Source organism: Lissotriton helveticus, chromosome 2_1 (assembly GCF_964261635.1).
Source record: "Lissotriton helveticus chromosome 2_1, aLisHel1.1, whole genome shotgun sequence".
NCBI classification, from domain to species: Eukaryota; Metazoa; Chordata; class Amphibia; order Caudata; family Salamandridae; genus Lissotriton; species Lissotriton helveticus.
The window spans coordinates 486,786,660-486,806,592 of record NC_136059.1 but is presented as its reverse complement, the minus strand read 5'-3'; the positions used below and the strand labels follow the sequence as shown (position 1 = coordinate 486,806,592).

At 47.2% G+C, this 19,933-nt stretch overlaps 1 protein-coding gene across 3 annotated transcripts in view; it reads right to left on the bottom strand.

Annotated features, from left to right (window-relative positions):
- Window positions 1–19,933, bottom strand: part of KIF2A (kinesin family member 2A) — a 513,057-nt gene that overhangs the window by 408,387 nt on the left and 84,737 nt on the right. For all 3 annotated transcript variants that reach the window (XM_078675133.1, XM_078675134.1, XM_078675135.1), the window contains exon 3: window positions 17,144–17,263. In XM_078675133.1, coding sequence (XP_078531259.1) covers window positions 17,144–17,263 — 120 coding nt within the window. The remainder of the gene's footprint in view (window positions 1–17,143; window positions 17,264–19,933) is intronic.

The following is a 19,933-nucleotide window of genomic DNA, read 5'->3' as shown; positions in this document are numbered from 1 at the left end:
AGGACTGCAATCAAGGTGGAGGGCCGCAAAGGCTGGTTGCATTCCAGTCACGTTAAACGATTCCATGGACTCCGTCCAAAGACTTTTTTCAAGGACTGCCCCGTTCTCAAGGACTGCCCAGATACTGACTCTAAACTTCCCCTGTTAGAGAAAACTCCACAGCAGGAATATAAAGAAAAATTAAGGTCTAGTAAGTCAGCCAGTTTAATTGTCTAAGTCCCTCTCGGGTGAAACGGTTAGACAGGTTCCTGACATGTATGAGATAGACCCACATAGTGAGAGAGTTAGTCGAAACTCTAAGAGAATACGTTATCAGAAAAATCTTCGAAGTCGATGCATTGTTACTCTATTAATTATGTTATTTCTGAGTTTTACGATTACAGGCATAAGTTATGTTTTACATATATATTTTCCTCCTATCGTTTCACATGTACATTTTTCCTCTAATGTTACAGTAGAGCACACATTTAGTGAACTGCCTCCTCACGAGTTATCCTATCGTCTTGCCATGCGCAACAATACTTTTATCCGAATGTTACACTATTCACACCAGACTAGCAATGCCACTAATTGTTGGGTGTGTGGTCGACTCCCCCCTTTCCAGACACCGAAGGGAGTTCTGCCACTCTTTCCCTATCCGTTTTCACACAATGGTTCGTGTGGAGCATGGTCCACGTTAACGTCATCCTCAAACGATATGTCCCTTCTGAATAGAACATGTTTCCCAGACAAGGAAGGTCTTTCCCATAGAACAGGGTTAGATCTAGAAAATGAAGTATATGATCTAGGTAATTATTCCTCAAATTTCATGGTTTTGAATGTTCAGTCCGAGACTACTCCAGATTTGCCTGCTATTACAGTCCTACCAGTGAAAGGCGAATTATGTGTCAGAAAGAATGGTTCAGTACATCTAGGACATAGTGATTGTACTACTGTGGTCGAGTATAGTGACAGTGGGAAATCTACTTTCAAAGCCTCACGTCATTCTTATTTTGTGTGTGGTCAGACCGCATATGTTCGTCTGCCCCTAGATTGGGATGGAACATGTTACATTGCCTTCCTACTGCCACCAGTTTTTCTAGCCCCATCCGATTATCACAGAAACACACATCTAGTACACGTTAGACATAGAAGGGAGATCGAGTCCCCAATTGTCGATCAAACTGAAACTGCCTTAGAACAGTATCAAGACTTCAATAAAGGTTTCTTTTTCTTCATAGGACCTATCCAGAATAGTAAGCTCATACGTAGGCTAACCAGAACCCTTGAAGCCGTAGTGAATGAGACTACTTCCGCTCTAGGTAACTTAACTGAAGAACAATCTGCTATGAGATTTGTCGTGCTTCAAAATCGTCTCGTCCTTGACGTCATACTGGCCGATAGGGGCGGAGCTTGTAGAGTCATCGGATCTAGTTGCTGCATTTTCATTCCTAATAACGCACCGTCTGTTTATTCAGCTATAACCAGACTTCACAAGATAGCCCATCAGTTACACCAGAATCCAGGCACCTGGACATGGTCCGGCTGGCTCTGGAGTATAATATCTGCCTGGGGATGGAAAGTACTGTCATTCCTAGGAATAGTAGTAATAATCATATTCAGTTGTTGCCTATGTTTACAATGTGGCCCTGCGATTTGCGGCTTGTGCGCTACCTCTTGTATTCCAAGTCCTAAGTCCCGTTCCAAGAAAATTCGAGACGAGCAAATGATGCTATATGAACAGATAGATGGTATCATGAATATTGATGTTTCCTGATGGAAACGTAGGGCACAAGGAGGGAATGAGGAAAATTGAATTTTGCCTTGTCATGTGTGCCTACGTGTTCCCCCATTATATGTTATATGTGCATGATCGATATGCATATGTTCCCCCTTGACCGAATAAAGACGCAATTATAGTTGTGTCCAACGTTAGTATGCCAGTTTCCTGTCCTCGTGAAAACAACGAGTATTAGGCCTATGTTGCCAACGTTTTACATTATGCACGTTAGACTTATCGAATTGTCCCCGTTTCTAGGCCTCATAAGGGCCCGGACACCAGATTCGAGTCTCCAGTCTCCTGACCCCACTCCGAGGAGCGATGCAGCCCCTCCCGCATCCCTGACCCTTCGCTTACTTCTTGCCGCGCAGCGCGGTGCCCGGCCTGGCCTGCCTGCCTGTCTGCCAAGAATATGTTATGCCTACAGTTATCAGTTCAGCTCTCCGTCTTCACATTCCTAAGCTAACGAACCGCATAAACATTTTCAGCTATAGTCTAGTCGACCTGTCTCCATGCAAGTGAATTACTGAATTAGTATCCATAGAAGATTCATAGCACACGCAATACATGAAGAATATATGCATGCACCAGCCTTAGTGTCAAGTAGCCTTTGCTCTGATGACTTTTAGATTCTATCAACATGTTCTCCAAACACCAGATACCAGATATGCTATAGGTACATGTCGTCCTGACATCTCAGACTTTAGTCTCCTCTTCTAGTGCAGAAGTCAGAGCCCCCAGCTCTCCCTAGTTACACGGCATGGCCCGTTTGCGCGCACCAGTAGGTTAAAGGTTCCAGCTGCCCAGGTAGCCCCCTCCATGTATCCACCCATTTATGACCCTTCTGTGACGTTTTCATCACATGTCTACGTACACGCCTTCTTTGTACGCCCATTTGTTCTTATCTTACGTTTGTCACTTGTTACGCCTACTGTATTCAATGTAATTGTACTGTTTTACTATATATATCATGTACTGTTAATGAGACGTTGCAGCTGCCATTCCATGCCATTCTATTTCAGGCTGTTCCGATCCTGTCCCTTCCCTTATGCCTGATTAAAGCCTGTTCGACTCAGATACCCCGGATCCTGCCTCTTATTTATTGAGCTATCGGTTTTATTTTATGCATAGAAAAATAGTACCGGTAATTAATTATTTATTTACCACAGGTTCTTAAATCTCTCAGGGTCACTGTCTGCGCTGGAGCGCGATCTGAAGGCACTAGAGCGCCAGTATGTACACACACCTGACCCCTCCGTGCTTGTTCTTATAAAAGAAAAAGTTGCTGAGTATAATGTAGTGGCTGAGGAGATACGACACATGTCCCGTAGAAGTAGGACCAGATGCGATGGGAAGAGCGGTAGTCCTAGTAGAGTGCTTACTGCCCATATAATGGAGCCTCGAAGCACGGCATACGCGGTTAGTGCGGTTACGGTGGACGATGTTACTGATTACGATACCCCTCATATACTGCAATCTTTCGCCAATTGTTATACAGACTTGAATGCTCACCGCCCGGCTGCCGACGAAGCAGAGTTACAACAATATCTGGATGATATAGTACTGGTGTGGCTTTCCAGAGGGCAATGGTGGTCTACAGGCGGAATTTTATAAAACCTATATTGACATCCTTGCTCCCTGTCTACATCAGGTCTATGAGGAAGCGTATGAGACCCAATGTCTATCTCCTACACTGCGTGAAGCGCTGATGATCACACTTCTAAAGCCTGATAAGCCACCAGACAGATGTGAGTCTTCCCGACCGCTTTCCCTAATTAATACATTGGAGGTATCCATGTATGCGGATGACATGGTGCTATACGTGCGTGAACCTGCCTTGCATCTGGCATCTCTCCTTAGGGAATATGTCCGCTTTGAGTGGTTCTCCGTACTTGGAATAAATTGGTCCAAATCAATGACCCTCCCCCCTTACGGATTGCACGTCCCCTTTGGATCTAGACTTTCCTGTGGTATGGTGTACCAATACAATAAAATATTTAGGTATTTGGCTCCATCGGGACTCACAAGAAGTGGTGCGGGCTAACTATGGCACAGCCATTACACGCCACGAGGAGCAAACAACTCGCTGGATCAAGTTACCTCTCTCATTTGCTGACCGTATAGCGTTAATGAAAATGGTGATACTCCCACGTTTTCTATATTTATTTTTAAACATTCCGGTTCCTCTGACACGACAATGTTTTAACTCACTTCGTTCTCTACTGATTACACAAGCCTCGTCTCAAGTGGGAAACACTTACACTCCCCTATGAGCAGGGTGGTTTTACAGCGCCAGACTTTTATCTATACTATTTGTGCGTGCAGGCCAACTTTGCATAATATTGGCAGCAGTACCCTGCCTATATCCCCCATGTTACAGTCGAGGCGGGCGCTGTTCATCCCATACCCCTCAAGGCTATGATAGTTAATACTCACACGGTCTTTGAAAAAGGGGAGATTGACACAGTTCAAACCACGGTTAAGGCATGGCAAGATTTGGAAAAGAGTGCACATAAACTACCACTTTATGCACCTGCTAGGCCCCTTTTACATCACACGAGTCTCTCGGTAACTACTAAAGCGGGCACCCTAAGGACCCTTAAAGATATGAACATGGTCACAATGGGGGATGTGTATCCCGGGGGTCAATTCATTACCTCGACATTGCTGACTGCTGATGGCGCTATCTCACCTATGCACCTTTTTGTTTACACTAGACTGTGGTCGGCCATGCGCGCGTTGTATTCACAATTTCCTGCTGAGCCACCTGCACTAGACTCCCTGCAACTCTTATCTCCACTACCTCTAGGGTGAAACTGGTCACTAGATTGTATCAGGTGTCGCAGAGGGAGGTGGTCACTTCGGGAGTAGCTGCCTTACATAAGTGGAATGCAGTATTGCCGCATCCCATGTCAGATGAGGATTGGGTGGATTGCTGCCTTTTGACTGGGCACCTAACAACCAATGGGAATTTGAGGACGGTCCATTTTAAATATTTACATCAGCTATACTACACACCTGCCCACTTGTACAGATATGGTCTGCGGGATTCAGACGCTTGCCGGCGCTGTGGTAAACCTGGTGCAGATTTCTATCACTTGGCATGGAACTGCCCTAAGGTTTTCTCCTATTGGGAATCTGTGGTACAGATTATATGTTTGATGGTTGAGCTTCCTTTGGCCTGTACCCCTCAATTGTGTTTTCTGGGTCTAGTTGCTGGTGTTAAGGCTTCATACAGAAGGTTTATAGCCATTGCATTACTGATAGCCAAGCGGAGGGTCTTTAAGCCAGTCATCTACGTATGGAAATACGTGAACATTTTAACGTCTTAGGTGTGCTGCCACTACTGCCACGCACATTGTGAAAGCGCAAGGCGTAGTAGTGACTCCAAATGAAAGAACCTTGAATTGATCGTGTTTTCCTACTATGACAACCCTGAGGTATTTGCGAAGAGAAGGGTGTTTGGTTATGTGAAAGGAAGCGTCATTTAATGCCCAGTGTGGCCATAAAGTCGCCCTATTGTAGAAGTGGAATGACATCAGTAGACTGACCATGTGAAATGTTCTGAGAGGATGTGGTATTGAGGGATCTGAGATCGAAGTTTTGTCTTAAGGACCCGTCCTTTTCTGGAATGATAAAGTATATCGAATATAATCCTTTGCCCTGTTTTTGAAGAGTTACTGGTTTTATGGCCCCTTTAAGGAGAAGGGCTTGCATTTCTTGCTTGAGAAGTGTTAGGTGATTGTGTGATAACATGTAAGTGCGAGGTGCAATGTTGCATGATGTGGTGACAAGCTCCAGACAAAAACCAAGGCTAGTACCCACTGGCCTCTGGTAATGGATTCCCAGACTGGATGGAAAACCGTATGTCTTCCCCCAAGAGGTGATATGTGGTCAGGGAGAAAGAGTTGAGCAGGCGCTATTTTGGAGTGGAGGATGCTCCATGGGCGGAAGCATCCCTACCTCTGCCCTCATTATTACCACCTCTAAACTCTTTGGAATAAGTGCATTGGGCCTGCTTCAGTTGAGAGGTGAAGGCGTCTGATTTGGAGGATTCATATCCACCCCAGTAACCTAAACGCCAAAAGGAGCCTTTAAATGTAATGGTTTGTAAGGCTCTCATGGCTTTAGAAGTGCTTGTGTCTTTTTTCATCTTGCCCAGTGTGGTGTCCAGCTGAGGGTCAAAAGGACGTTCCTTGTCAAAGAGCATGTTAAGAACTGCTGGTTGAACTTCTGGCTTAAAGCCAGATCACCTCACCTGAACTTAGCCTATCTCCTGAGAATGACACTGGTGTTTATTCCTCTTGCAGCAGTATCTGTTGCATCTAAGGCACATCTCATAGAGGCATTAGTGATAGCCTTCCCCTCTGAAACAATGTGTTGTCCCCTTTTACAATGCTCCTCAGGGAGATGTTGTAACAACTCTCCCATCACATCTCAGTGAGCCCTATTGTAGCGTGCTAGAAGGGCCTGGGAATCGGCAATATGCCAGTGGTTAGCTGATTGGGCTGCTACCGGTTTCCTCACTGCGTGACTACAGTTGCTCTCTTTTTCAAGGGGTGGATCCAGTTGCTTGACTATTAGCTCTTTTACCAACAGTGGTGGCAGCTCTAGAGTCCGGTGGTACTCTACTTCGAGGGTCTGATGGGGAGGGTTAATATTTGTTTATCTACCCATGGGGTAATAACCCTGGCACGGATAGGTTCCTTGAAAATATCATCAGCGTGCTGCAACATAGGTAAATACTGTGTGTCCATGTGTGTGGATGAGCGAGTGTTAAAAATGAAATCTTCTTCTTATGATTCCTTATGTAATTCAACACCATGGTAGATAGCTGCCCTAGCAATAACCTGTTGGTAGGCACTAGCATCCTCAGAGGGGAGGGTCTAGCTGGACATAGATCTAGATCATTTGGTATTACAGGATCAGTATCATATATAACTTCTGGGTCTGGATCTCAGCACGAGTCTCCCATACCCTCAGTGTTCAATCTAGGCAAGCCTGGAGGTGTAGCATCTACAGGATCATGATGTGGAGATGCATGAGTTGAAGGAGGGGATGGTGGAGGTGCTGACGGTGGGAGAGGTGGTGGTGGATGATGCGTAGGACCTGTAGCAGTGTCATTTATCCTCTTTTTTTTATGTATAGGAGTGTCCAAAGCCTCCTCAAAAGTCATTTGCCTCTTTGGTGGAGAGAGGGCATTCTTCGCCTAGTTCTGTGTTGAATCTGGATTTTCCTCTACTATCAATGGTTTCGAGGATAGGATCAACAGAAGACATGGAAACTATGGGATGCCTTGAAGTTTTTGTCTCGGATGGTTTCGGAACCGAACAATGTTTCAAGGATTTAGTTTCAATTAGTTTCGGAAAACTAAGCTTTCGAAGCAGAGGGCTGTTTTCTTGTCAGCACTGAGCCAGGAGCAGTCAGCTGCACAGTCTGCTCCGAAAAGTGGGAGGATACAGACGCATGTGTTTGATCCAAGGAGGTCGACAAAGAGGCTTTAACCTTGTTGGTAATTTTCATTGCCGAGCCCAAAGGTGGGGCATCAGACGTGTCTTTTCAGATTTAACAACAGCCAGGTAGCAGTTTCCAGCCCATGTATTCTATGGCTTCCCTGGCACTTAACAATATCTAAGAATGGACTTATTGGAATATTGTAGGGGCATACCTGCTCATGCAGATATGCCCACTCCTTGGAGTCTCTAGGTTGCTCTTCTCCCTCAGTGCTCCTCTTCATTGCACCCTACCTTAGAGCTGTAAGGCCTGCTAGCGGTTGCCTATACGTTAGGTAGTGCTAGTTGGCATGGCACTCAGGCAGTGTGCCATATAGACTTTGTCATTTTGCCTGCATCAGGTCATGCATGTACAGTGGCAGTCTGCATGGTCTAGGTGAGAGGTCTCTATGGGACCCTCTTCAGTCCCAATGCCCCAGGTACCCAAGTACCATTTACTAGGGACCTGAACCTAAAGGGTCAATTGTGGAAAAGTTTTAGGGAAGGATCACTGGCAGAGGGGACCTGGTTGTCAGGTCCCCTCTGCCAATCAAAACCACATGAAATACCAGTCAAAAGGTGGGGGCTAACCTTGTCATAAGAGGCCCTTCTCACAGGCGACCACTAATAAAGGAAAAGGCGGAACCTTTAGAGGTCTTTTTGGTTGGAGGAAGAGGGTCAACAGTACTCATGCACTGCACGATAGGCAGGGTTTACTACAATCCTCCTCCACATCGGAGATGGAAAGATCTTAAACCGAGAAGGCTTCCTCTTCAGTAGGCATATTTTTCCCCAAAAATGTTGGGATTGTCTTCTTCAATGCAAGGAGTCATTTCAGCCAACGTGCCCTTAGATCCCGGAGAGTTTCACGATGATCAGGCGAAAAACAAAGATTGCACGCTAGATGTTAGACTGTGTGTGGGTACTTGGCGTGACATTGAGGGCAAAATCTAAAAGGTGTCCGTTCCATCAGGCACACATCTTCAGCACCAACAGTGCACGTGGAAAGATAGACCTGCGATGGGCGAGCGATCGGTGTCCATACCAACAAACGTTACAGCGGCGCAGTAATGGAAAAGGGCGATCGAAATAACTATACCGAGGATAGGACCGAGAACTCATGCCGAACGGTAGCTGAGCACGGAGTCACACACACGTCTGAACAGGACAGCTAAGAGAAAACAATCTAACAAAGGAGTAGATGCCAATACGCAGATTCACTGAAAGGAGGAGTCACTCTACCTCGTAACTCGAAAGAATTCTTCTTAGTTTAACAACTTGTACAACTCCGAACCAAACGTACGAGTTACTTACTTCGGTAACGATGTATCTGGTAGAGACGATTCTAGCCGCAGAATCCTCAACGTAGAATTATCCCCAGGCGTGAAACTGGATCTGGAAAACTTTTTGCCACAGCATCCCTGCGAGCCGGGGGGACGGCATTAGGCAACTCCACCCAGGCGTTATCCATGTACGCGACGTCAGCGAGGTCACATAAGTCCCACCCCAGCGCGCCTACGTCAGTTTTCTTCGGAGAACTTTTCCGCGCCACAACGCGGAGCCATCAGACAAAACTATGACAGTATAGGAACAGTGTGCGAAAGAGCAGAAAAATTGGAAAAAGGAATGGTGAGGCACACCACCATAAAGAGCAGTGCCAGGCACTGCAGTACCCAAAGGCAGGGAAAAGAATAAAGAACAGAGCCCAGCCCTGAGCAGCAACCCTGCCAGTACGGAGAAAGCCCGCCCCCCCTGGAGATAAAGAACATATGTAAAAATGTCATGATAACATGTAGCAGGAATATAACCCCAACCAAAAACAATGAAGGGGAACCAGTCCGGGACAAACAAGGAACAACAAAACTCCAAGACAATCACTGAGAGTGACAAACCCCATAAGGAACAAATGACAGAGGCACAGCTAAAAGACCCCAACCTAGAGAATAGCAGAGGGCCCAGAACCCTAGTAATAAAGGGGAGAGGGAGGGGAGGGGGGGCGGGGTGGAAGGTAGGCCCCAACCTGAAGCAACCAGAGCATAGGGGTACAGAAGTACCTATAAACCTATCCTCCAAAGTGCCAGAAGGGGAGGAAAAGGAACAAATAAACAGGACGAACATCCTGTCAGAAAGAGGGAAAGAAGGTACTCCTAGAAGACACAGCCACCCACAGGGAGGAGAGTGCAGAAGGCCAAGCCAAAAGTCCTTGCAGAACGGGGAGGAAGGGCAGGCCGTGGAGGAATCTGCTGCTAGAATCGTCTCTACCAGAAACATCATTACCGAAGGTAAGTAACTCGTACATCTGATAAAGACTACTAGCAGCAGATTCCTTAACGTAGAATAGATACCCTAGCCATACCCAGAGGGGAGGAGGTTCAGCAAGAGGACCCCACCCGCCAGGATATAACAGAGAGTCCCACAAGGGAGGGTTCAATCGAACAGGGTGAAGAGCCCTGTCCCCCCAGTCAAGGGGAAGCGCTACACTTAGAAGACCACCGACCCCAAAGGGGATGCGGGAAGACAAGAAAAGAGGCAGACCGTCCTCACTCAGCAGAGGAAACAAGGCAAAGGCAAAAGGAGGCCAATGCCCCCCACGCCCATACAAGGCAACAGAACCTCCACCCAAGGCCAAGACAATGAAGAGGAGCACTGAGGGAGAAGAGCAACCTAGAGACTCCAAGGAGAAGAGGAAGAGCAAAGGCAAGCCCTCCCACCGGGAACACACCCAGTGAAGAGGGCAGCCGAGCCTATCACAGCCAGAAGGCAATAGACCAGACAGAACGGCGCCGCAGGGGAGAGGGGAGGAGGGGAGGAGGGCAGGAGGAGGGGGAGAGGAGGAGGGGGAGAGGAGGAGGGGGGAGGGAGGAGGAGGGGGGAGAAGGGGGGGGGAGGAGGAGGAGAGGAGGAGAGGAGGAGAGGAGGAGGAGGAGAGGAGGGAGGCGGCCGAAGCCCCGCCAAGAACCTCTGAATGGCCGAGTCCACAGGGACATGGAACAAAAGAGCGCCATCAAAAGAAAAGTCCACCAGCCATTCCCGAACGCTCTCCTGGAACACACTGCACCGAAGCAAGGCATAGTGACTAAGTGCAAAGGAAGAAGCCATGGCACGACCAAGCACCTCAGAGATGTCCAGAGCGAAGCGAAGAATAAACGTCGCCAGCTCCCGGCCATCCAAAACATGGTGCCTCAATCAACACAATCAACCTCATGAGAAGCAGCAGACATAAGGGACTCTGCCGAGTCCCTCAAGCAAGAAGTGGCCCTAGCCAAAACACACAGTATGTTAAGGGTTTGCAGAGCCGCAATGGTTGAGGCGAATATATTGCGTTCCCCAGGAGGGCTGTGGAAACAGCACGAGCCAAGGCCGCACTCGCCTCTGTAAGGCCCCGCGGTGGGGAAAGCAGCTCCTCAGTAGGCGACGACTGCAAGCTAAGGCGGACATCCACCAAGCCAACCGGAGAAAGGAAGGGCCAGGTCCGGAAAAGAGGAAAAGGGACAGAGGAGTGGGGGACAGAGGAGTGGGGGACCTGCGGCGCCTCCGGCGACGAGGAGCCGTCCTTAGACAACGTTGGGGAAAAAGCCACAACGTGTCAGCCCGTCTCTGGCGAGGGTGACACCAGCAAGCGTCGAACCTCTGGAGAAGAGGTGTCCGAGGACAAGTAAACGGCCCGACGTGGGCCTAGCACCGTAGAGTTTGCAATCTGAGGCAGGACATAGTTGTCCAATGCCAGGGGAGACGCTGGAACGACCTCCGCCACAGCTCTCGGCGTAGGAGACTGGGGCTGGGCGGCACGGGAACGGTGTCGACCCGACCTCAGACGAGGCAGCTGCCTCCGTGGAGGGGCAGGAGGGACCCGGGGAAGGACAAGGGGTCCCCCCCCAACCTCAGTCCGTGACTGGACAAGAAGGGCCCTCCGCCAGCCCCCGTGGCGCCGCCAGGACCAGCAGCCGCCAGCGCCTAAGCGGCGTCACCTCGGACGAGGCGATCGTCTGTCCCGAGGAGCGAGTGGGACTCGGGGTTGTGACCAGAGTCCCGGCGACCTTCCACGACACCACAGGGACTCCCATGTGAGTTTGCGGCGAAGCAGAGGCGCCGTGGTCCGAAGGAGGAACCCCCAAAGGGCCGCACCCCAACGGCACCACAACCTCCGAATCTGGATCCGAACCAGTCAGCGCCGGGGCCGGAGGAGCCGGCAACACCGCGGAGGGTCTCGCACACTGCAAGGGATCTGCTGACGTCCCAGGAGGGGAAGGAGGAGAAGCCAGCGAGGCCTGCAAAGCCGCTGCATATGTCTCCATCTGGGCTCCAGTGGCCCCCACCCAGGGAAACTGCAGATATGGGGACGACACGCGGGGTGGCACCACCCGCGGAGAGCCCGTGCCCCCAACAGGCCGGGAACCAGCCCTTGGGGACAAACTGCGACACTTACAGACAGGTAATCGACGCTCATGCAGCCTGGTAGAAGGACAATGTCAAAGAGGAAGGGGCCGGTTCCGAAAACTCTCCACAGGGGCAGGGTGTGGTGACGACGCTGACCTGGACATGCGTGCTGAGAGAAGTTTCATCCGGCACTCCCGCTGGGACTTCTGTTTCATCTGCTCGTGGTGTTCCCCCAAACACCACATGCAGATGGGATGAGGATCCGTCGCCGACATCCGGCTAGCACAAGAGGAGCACGTCTTAATGCCCGAAGGCATTCGACACTGTTCCCACACATATGCAATAAGTGAAAGGGAAAGGCCTGAACAGGCCCGGAGCGCGATCCGGATTCACGTTGCACGCGGACAAGGAAAAAACTGACGTAGGCACGCCAGGGTGGGACTTATGTGACCTCGCCGACGACACGTACGCAGACAACGCCTGGGCGGAGTCATGTGATGCTGTCCAACCGGCGTGCAGGGATGCTGTGGCAAAATGTTTTCTGGATCCAGTCTCATGCCTAGGGATAATTCTACGTTAAGGAATCTGTGGCTAGTAGTCTCTATCAGATACTAGATGGCAGGAGTATGCATTGCATGTGTATCTACAGCCACACATGCTATTGAACATGTGTGCTGCAAAGAGAGTCCAAGTTATTTACTCTCTCTCGATGCTGCCACACCCTTTTCCCATCAAATGTGTGTTGTGATCTATTTTTAAATTGACGCAAAGCACAGAATACTGTTCTATGTGCAGAAACGTGTTTGAGTTTTTTGTGCACAAAATATTCACTGGAAGCTGTTCTTCAGAAGACAACTGGATTTTTGTTTTTTGGACTACCTGTTTCTTCAACTTTTGCTGTGAGTGAGTCCTACTAAATGTGTGTCACTCACTGTAATCTCTGTAAAATGGATTGAGAGTGCTAACCATAAGTGTACATCTCTTAAGAAGCACTGGAGTAAATAAAAGGGCGGTTTTACAGGTATTTGCACATAAGTACAGGCTGAGAGAGTAAGACTGCGATGTAACTCTTGCTTGGTATCTGCACACAGGTAGCATGCTGCAGAGAGGATACTTCATGAAGTGGTACCAACATGAGCAAGCCTTATAATATAAGTGGGCATTCATACTGTGATTATGTACATCTGTAATGATTTACTTACAAGTGTGGATGCTTCAATGTACTGACACTATGGGTAAATTCTACTCCAAGCGAGAATCGCCATAGGCCTACAGATCAGATCAGATCTGACATTAATTTTAAAAGACCTGCTCTCCTTCATGGGTCAGGGTGGGGAGGAGGGGGTGCTTGACGGGTTGGGGTGGGTGTTTGGCTACTGCTACAGGACTGTCTTGGAGCGCTTCCAAGGCTAACTCCATGCCCAGGATAAGTGTCAGACACCCAAACAAGAGAAAGTTCCTGTGTGAGGAACAAAAGGGCAGGACGACAGGTCCTGAGCGCTCCCTCACCGAGGGAGAGCAGTCAAAATCAAGCTCCACAAGAACTGAAACTTTTAGAGGTGAGAAGGCCTAATGAAACCCCTCCTGGTGGCTGCAGCAAGGTGCAATTTATCCTCTGAACATCGTAGCAACAGGGCCAGAGAAAGCATCTTTTGATCATGGCATTTTTGTTGGGGCTGAGAAGAACTGCTGAAGAAATTCCTAGAGGAATCATAAATCCGTATGAAAACAGCAGTGGTGGCTCCCGCTCCCCGCTGCTCACAATGCCCATAGGAAGTGTCAAGGAAACTGGGGTTCAAAATACGGAATTGTCGTGGAAGGAGCCCCCCACCCCTCTAATTTGATTGCCCCAGGGATTACCATCTCCCCAAGAACCAACGTTGAAGAACACAAAGTAAACTAGGAGTGCTGCCGTGCTCTTTTTCAAAGCATCCCCTGGGAGCTCCTAACAACCTGGGAACCAAAGCGTGCATGCGAGCACCACTCTGGCCTTTGGGAGCAGCAACGGCTGCTTCCCCTTCACCTTGTGCCTGAGACTGGAGGAGGGCAGGCAAAATATAGATTGAATTCCTATCAGCGATCAGTAGTGGTGGGATAACACAGACACACCGCCATCTCCCACAGCGCTTCAAGGCAGCCGAGCAGCGAAACATGGTGGCGGAAATGGCACAATCCCAGGGGAGTGCACCCTCTGAAAGTAGGGGGAAAAAAGCATTTCTTTTCATGGCATGAGGCGTGCATTAATGAATGTCACTGTAAAATGGTACCACTGTTAGTGTTTTAAATTGTGTTGTATTAGTCTAGCTGCTAGAACTCTAGCATAACATATTTCTGGTTTTATTAATGTACCGACACCTTCACAAAGGAAATAAGACTCTTTTCAAAACTACACCTCAGTATGTTGTGTCTAGTATATGTGGGGAATATTGTGGATTTATGGTGCATGAACTGTTACTGCCACCATGTAGATATTTGAAATTATTATGCATTAAGAGTACTGTGTATTTAATAAAGTACGTTTTATAAGTAAAAGAACTCAACAACAATTTATTGGGTGGTGGGTGTTGCTTGCCTAAAGATTGAGGTACTAGCCCGCACCACTTCCCTTGAGTAGGCCTTGGACTGCTCTACCTACCTATTCTGAGAGAGTTAAGTGCTACAATGGGATACTTGATTGCCAGTAACAGGAGGCTGGGGACTTATTACTTGTGAAGGACCCCCATTCTTCACAACTAAGAACAATAGTTCTTGCAACAGCAATTTATTTCGTTTTTGAAAATAAAGGTAGTTCATATTTCCATGCTAGGCCTGCTCTTACTTTCATGCTACTAGCTGTAAATTTAGGGCAGGCACAACCAGCCCAACATCAATTTTGTTTTTTAACGAAAAGGTGAAACTAGGCATTTCTGGAGGTTAAGCACAGATGAACAGACATGTCAGAGTATGCTACACTAAAAAAAAACTAAGAAAGGACAACATATTTTGTGTGTCAACTACTGACTTAGACCGTACTCAGGATGGAACTTTCATCAGCTCACATCTTCACCAATAACATCGACCTGGTGCATCTGATATTGTGACACAAGCTTTAGTGATCTCAATGATATTTGTGTCGCAAGAGCCAGTGAACGTCTACCCAGAGAGAACATATTCATCAGACCATCAAGTGCCTCTTACCATCCTCGTTGTCGAGAGGGATTCTTCAGGTTTGTTCCAGTACATCTCTCTGAGCCAGAGACAGGTTTTGCAGGTATCTACCTGCACTTCTGACTCACCCAGTTGGGGGGGGGGGGGGGGGGGGGGGGGATACATCATGGACTGAACATGTAAACAGAATGGTGTTCTTCACCAACGCTCAGGGAATAGAACGTCAGTCATTAGCTTCTGGTCTAGGCTCTTCTTTTCACAGTGCCTGGTAAAGAGACACATGACCTGCTGCACTAATATACCTTTATATGCATCTCTCACATCTTAATGCCAATCTGGTGGAAAGATGTGTAAGCTCTGAGGTGATGCTCAGGTTGTGAAAGGTCCTCTCCTCAGGAACAATGTACTCAAGCTAAGATGGTCGGATGGAGTGTAGCACTCTCCTTCCATGGGCAGGAGATCTATCCTTGTAGGGAGGTGGTGAAGTTAAGGGGGAGTAGATAACAGAACGAGACCAGACCACAACAGGAACCACCAATATCACTGCAACCCCATGGTATCCAGGTACTTAGAATACCTCCATTAATCAGCGGAGTTGTGCATAGTTATAAAGTAATACCCATGCATAGACATCTCAACTATAAGGTTGAGGACATCTTAGATGATCTCCCGCTCAAGTGACTAGTACAATACCTCTATAAGCTCTATAAGCAGTTGGAGACTAGAAAGAACAAGCCTTGTTAAAGTGGTGTTCTAGGTCTTCGCCACCAGGTGGGAGAAGGAACAGCTTCTGCTATTTGATAGACAGATGTGTTTAGTGGCTGCTAGAGAGCAGGATCCAGAACGGTCATGTGTTGTGTAGTGCCTTGTAGGCGTGGGTGAACAGCTTGAACTGGCATCTCTTTGCGACTGGTAGCAAATGGAGTTTCCTGAGGTAGGGGGTGATGTGCGTCTATCTGGGGAGTTCAAGGATGAGTCTGGCTGCTGTGTTCTGTATGGTCTGGAGTTTCCTCATGAGTTGGGCGGTGATTCCTACATAGAGGGGGTTGCCATAGTCGTGTCTGCTCGTGAAGAGAGCTTGTGCGAGAGTTCGCCTGGTGTTGGGTCGGAGCCATCTGAAGGCTTTCCTGAGCATTCGGAGGGTGAGAAAGCAAGCGGAGGAGGTGGTGCTGGCCTGCTTCTTCATGGATAGCTGGCTGACGTGGATGATGCCGAGGTTGCAGGAGTGTTTGTGGGTTTGGTGGTAGGGTCCAGCTCAGGTGGCCACCATTCACTGTTCAACAGAGTGTCTCTACCTTTCCCAAATAAGAGGACTTCTGTCTTGTCTGTGTTGAGTTTGAGACAGTTATTGCTCATCCACATGGCCACATACTTGATGCATCTTTGGAACTCGTCTTTGATAGTTGTTAGGTTGTTTGTCAGGGATAGAAGAGTTGCGTGTCATCGGAGTAGGAGATGATGTTGAGCCTGTGGCTCCTGATGTTGGCCAGGGGCAAGGCATTCTTTTCTCTCCTTCCATAAAAGATCCCAGAAGTACTTGAAGCAGCCAAGAAGTGAAGACATATACGTGATACAGAATAAACAAGACAAAGACCACATCTACTCAGACATAAGTATCTTTGAATGTCTTTATGAGAAGCAGAGATATATTTCTAAGGCTGTGAAATGTAATACCAACACTTCACTGGAGAATAGGAATCTATATACTATGATAACGAGTAACACTAAATTAGAAAAAAGCCTTAATTCCCTGTCTGAAGATATTACGATTTGCAACTTGCCCTATTGTACTTCCTATTCACCATCAGCCACTTTCTTTTTTAAAATATTTTATTTCAGGTCTGATCTTAGCAACAGGTACATATTTGTAGCCTGTGGAAAAAAGTGAGTAAGGAAAACACGTGTATGATCAGTGTCCGTACTCGCACTCAAAACTTGCATCTCGCACCCACCTCAAATGCCTCCATTGGCTCCCCTTCTACAAACAGACACTCAAACTACTCAAATAGATATATAAAGCCTTGCACAACATCGGCCCCACCTAACTCAACAATCGTATGAGCTTCCACATACCTCCCCGAAACCTCAGCTCAGCCTGACTCCTACTCACACACATTTCCCGCACATGAGGAACCAGGTCCGACAGTTTGGCCTTCACCTACCTCGCTTCCAAAGCCTGGAACAACGTAACCCTACACATCAGAGCCACCTCCTCAGTTCTTGAATTTTGCAAGAAACTGACGGCTCTCCGCCTATTTTTGGCCCTGGCTTGGCCCATACCGCTCCTGCTTTTCAGCACCATGATGCAGTTTCAAACGATTTGTTCACTCTACAAACATCCACTACATAACATCCAAAATGCACCTACCTTTGCAATTTTGTTTACTTTAGCAGACGGTGTGGATGGTGGTGGGGTTTCTGGACTCGGCTCTATTTCCTCATCGGGTGCAAGGTCTGGGTTTAGTGCAAATATACTTTCAAGATCAATCTGTTGGAAAATAAAATACAAACTCTTTGGTACGTATTTAATGCATTTCCAAACAAAATGTACACCCAAAGCAACAAATGGCAAAAAAGGCCAACTTAAAAGATGCTATATTACAGACTTACCCGGGAGGATGATGTAAGGAAAACAAAAAGAACACACTTCTAATAATGTGAAGAAAACAGATAAAAAAAAATTGGCACAATGTTTATGGGAGAGACTACTCAATACTAACATATGGTGCAAATAAATAAACATGAAAACTTGAGCAGTGAAACAGCAACTAAAAAAATCTAAACGCTACCTTTTACGTTATTTGGTAGTCCAACACTTACCAATAAAAGTAACTTTCAAATAATTATTTTAAACATGGTAGGCACTCCGCATGAAACCAACATTTTCCTTTTCTACTGCAACTGCATAACAATTTATTGAAGTGTGTGTGCTACTACTAACAACCAGTGGTGAAATGTAGTATAGATGAAAAACTCTGTCTCAGAGTAAGCTAACCATATCAGAAGTTCTACTTATTTTATTGTAGTCAGGTATTTAGATTATGGTTATTACCTTTATCTGGGGAGCTGAAATGTTTGCCCATACAGGTAGCACACTACACACTGCGGGTGTAGGGTTTGAAGACCGGTCTTTGTTTCAGCCTTTATGGGACGTGTTTCTATGTTGCGTGTGATGACCACTGAGGTGTGGGGATTGGGTTATGGGATGCAGCACTTGGCGGTGCCATGGTTGAGGAAGTGTGAAAAAAACAGATGAGCATTTTTATAATTTGCTGTGCTTGCAGTTCCGATTAACTCTAGAGGTCCCATTATTGTGTTGGTAGTTTATCATATGGGTTTTCAATCAGAATTCCTCCACTGGCTGTGGCAATAGGTCATGCACCCTGATTTTAAGAATCTTTGACTGGAGCGTGAGGAGTCATGAGATCTGCCTGGGTAGAGTGTAATGCATTCCTCCTTCACGAGACTGCCATTATGACACTCAATGGAAGAGATTTGCCAATTGTAATCCTTTTGTCATTAGACAACGTCAGTTCTCAGAGAATCTGTTTTTTTGTAACCTGGAGGGTGGGTGTACTATGTTAGAGTCCCTGATTACCAGCAGTTTGCCGCAGATCTCTTTGGTTTCAACAGGTCAGTCTGATTACAATTGAGGGGTTATTTAAACCGGTTCGTACAGACGATATCTGTGCCATCCAGCTGCCAGCAAGATTCCACAAGTCTTTTCATACACCGTATGTCTGTGAGAGATTGAACAGATTTTCTTCTACCATTTATGTGCTTAGTCGGAATGCCTACATTCGGCTGAAGTGAAGTAATGGGCGGGGGTGACCCAGATGCTAGAAAATGACACCAGGTTTCAAAGGTAAAGTAAGGAGAGGTTCCCCAAGGAGACTGAGGTGGAGTACATACCATCTCTCGACCTGCCGATCGGTCAGAAAGAGGGTTGCTGATTCAGCCACAACGGAACACCTGTGAGCCTCAACATGCTTTGACAGGAGAAATCTGACAGCAAGGGGATAGGTGGGAGAGAGTGAAAGCACTATTCCTACCTTTCTCTACAAGAACAGACAGAAAAAAGGCTGTCAGTTCCACCTGTACCATTTTCCCCTTCTACCCCACCCCTTCTGTGGACATTGCTGCTGTACAAGGCTGGCAGGCACTTTAATGTTTTTCCAGTCGTAAGTGGGAAAATTGTGACAAAAATGGTGGCAAAATAGTCAAAACACAAACAACTCAATAAAAGGGACCGACACCCATGCAATGCTCCACTTGCATGGAAAACATACTTGCAGGCATATAAGGTAGGACTCACTAAAGAGGATGGGAAGACGTCTTTTCTGGAGGAGGGTACCTTTTATCTTTTATTAACCTAAGAAAAAACTAAAAGAGCCCAAATGTAAGTCAGACGCGGATCAGAGGTCACTCTTCCTGAATTAGTGTGAGAGAACTCGAGAGGAACTCCCAAAACAACCAACACAGATCTTCATCTAGTGACATTGACTGCTACAACCCCCAGGATGAACTTTTTCCCTTGAAAGAATACTTGGGGCCGGAGGTAGGAGGCAGAGTCATCATTCATGTCGCTGCAGATCTTGACAACATCAAGAAACAATTCCCCAATACCTTCAGAAATCCTTTGAAGTTCCGTGAAGAACTACAAATAGTATCAGAACGTTACAAACCTAACTGTTGCAACTTGTAGTACATAGAGGCCAGGGACCGATTGGTGCACAAGAGAAATTGGCCTCGACAAGACCCTGTTGATGCATGTACCTATGCAGCTGTGAAGGATGATCTGCTAAATGCTGCAATGGAGGTATATCCAGTCAAGACTGACTGGACCAAAATATACAATTGTAAACAAAACAAAGCCAAACCCCTGGCTGATTATTTAGCTAATTTAAATGATGTTCGAGCGATACTCTGGTATTGCTCAAACTGCTGAAAAAGGTCAAGGATATTTGTGGGTGGGTGAAGCTTTTGTTCGGGGTCTGTTGCCCAAAGTCCATGAGCAGCTCTGACCATTTCTATTAGGTGACAAACCAAGGCACTAGCTGAATTGGTGTTAGCAGCTAACCATTATTTGGCAGCGCAAGAAAGGACTAAGGGAGTACAACGAATCTAGGCTGCTGTATGTACAAATGCAATAATATGA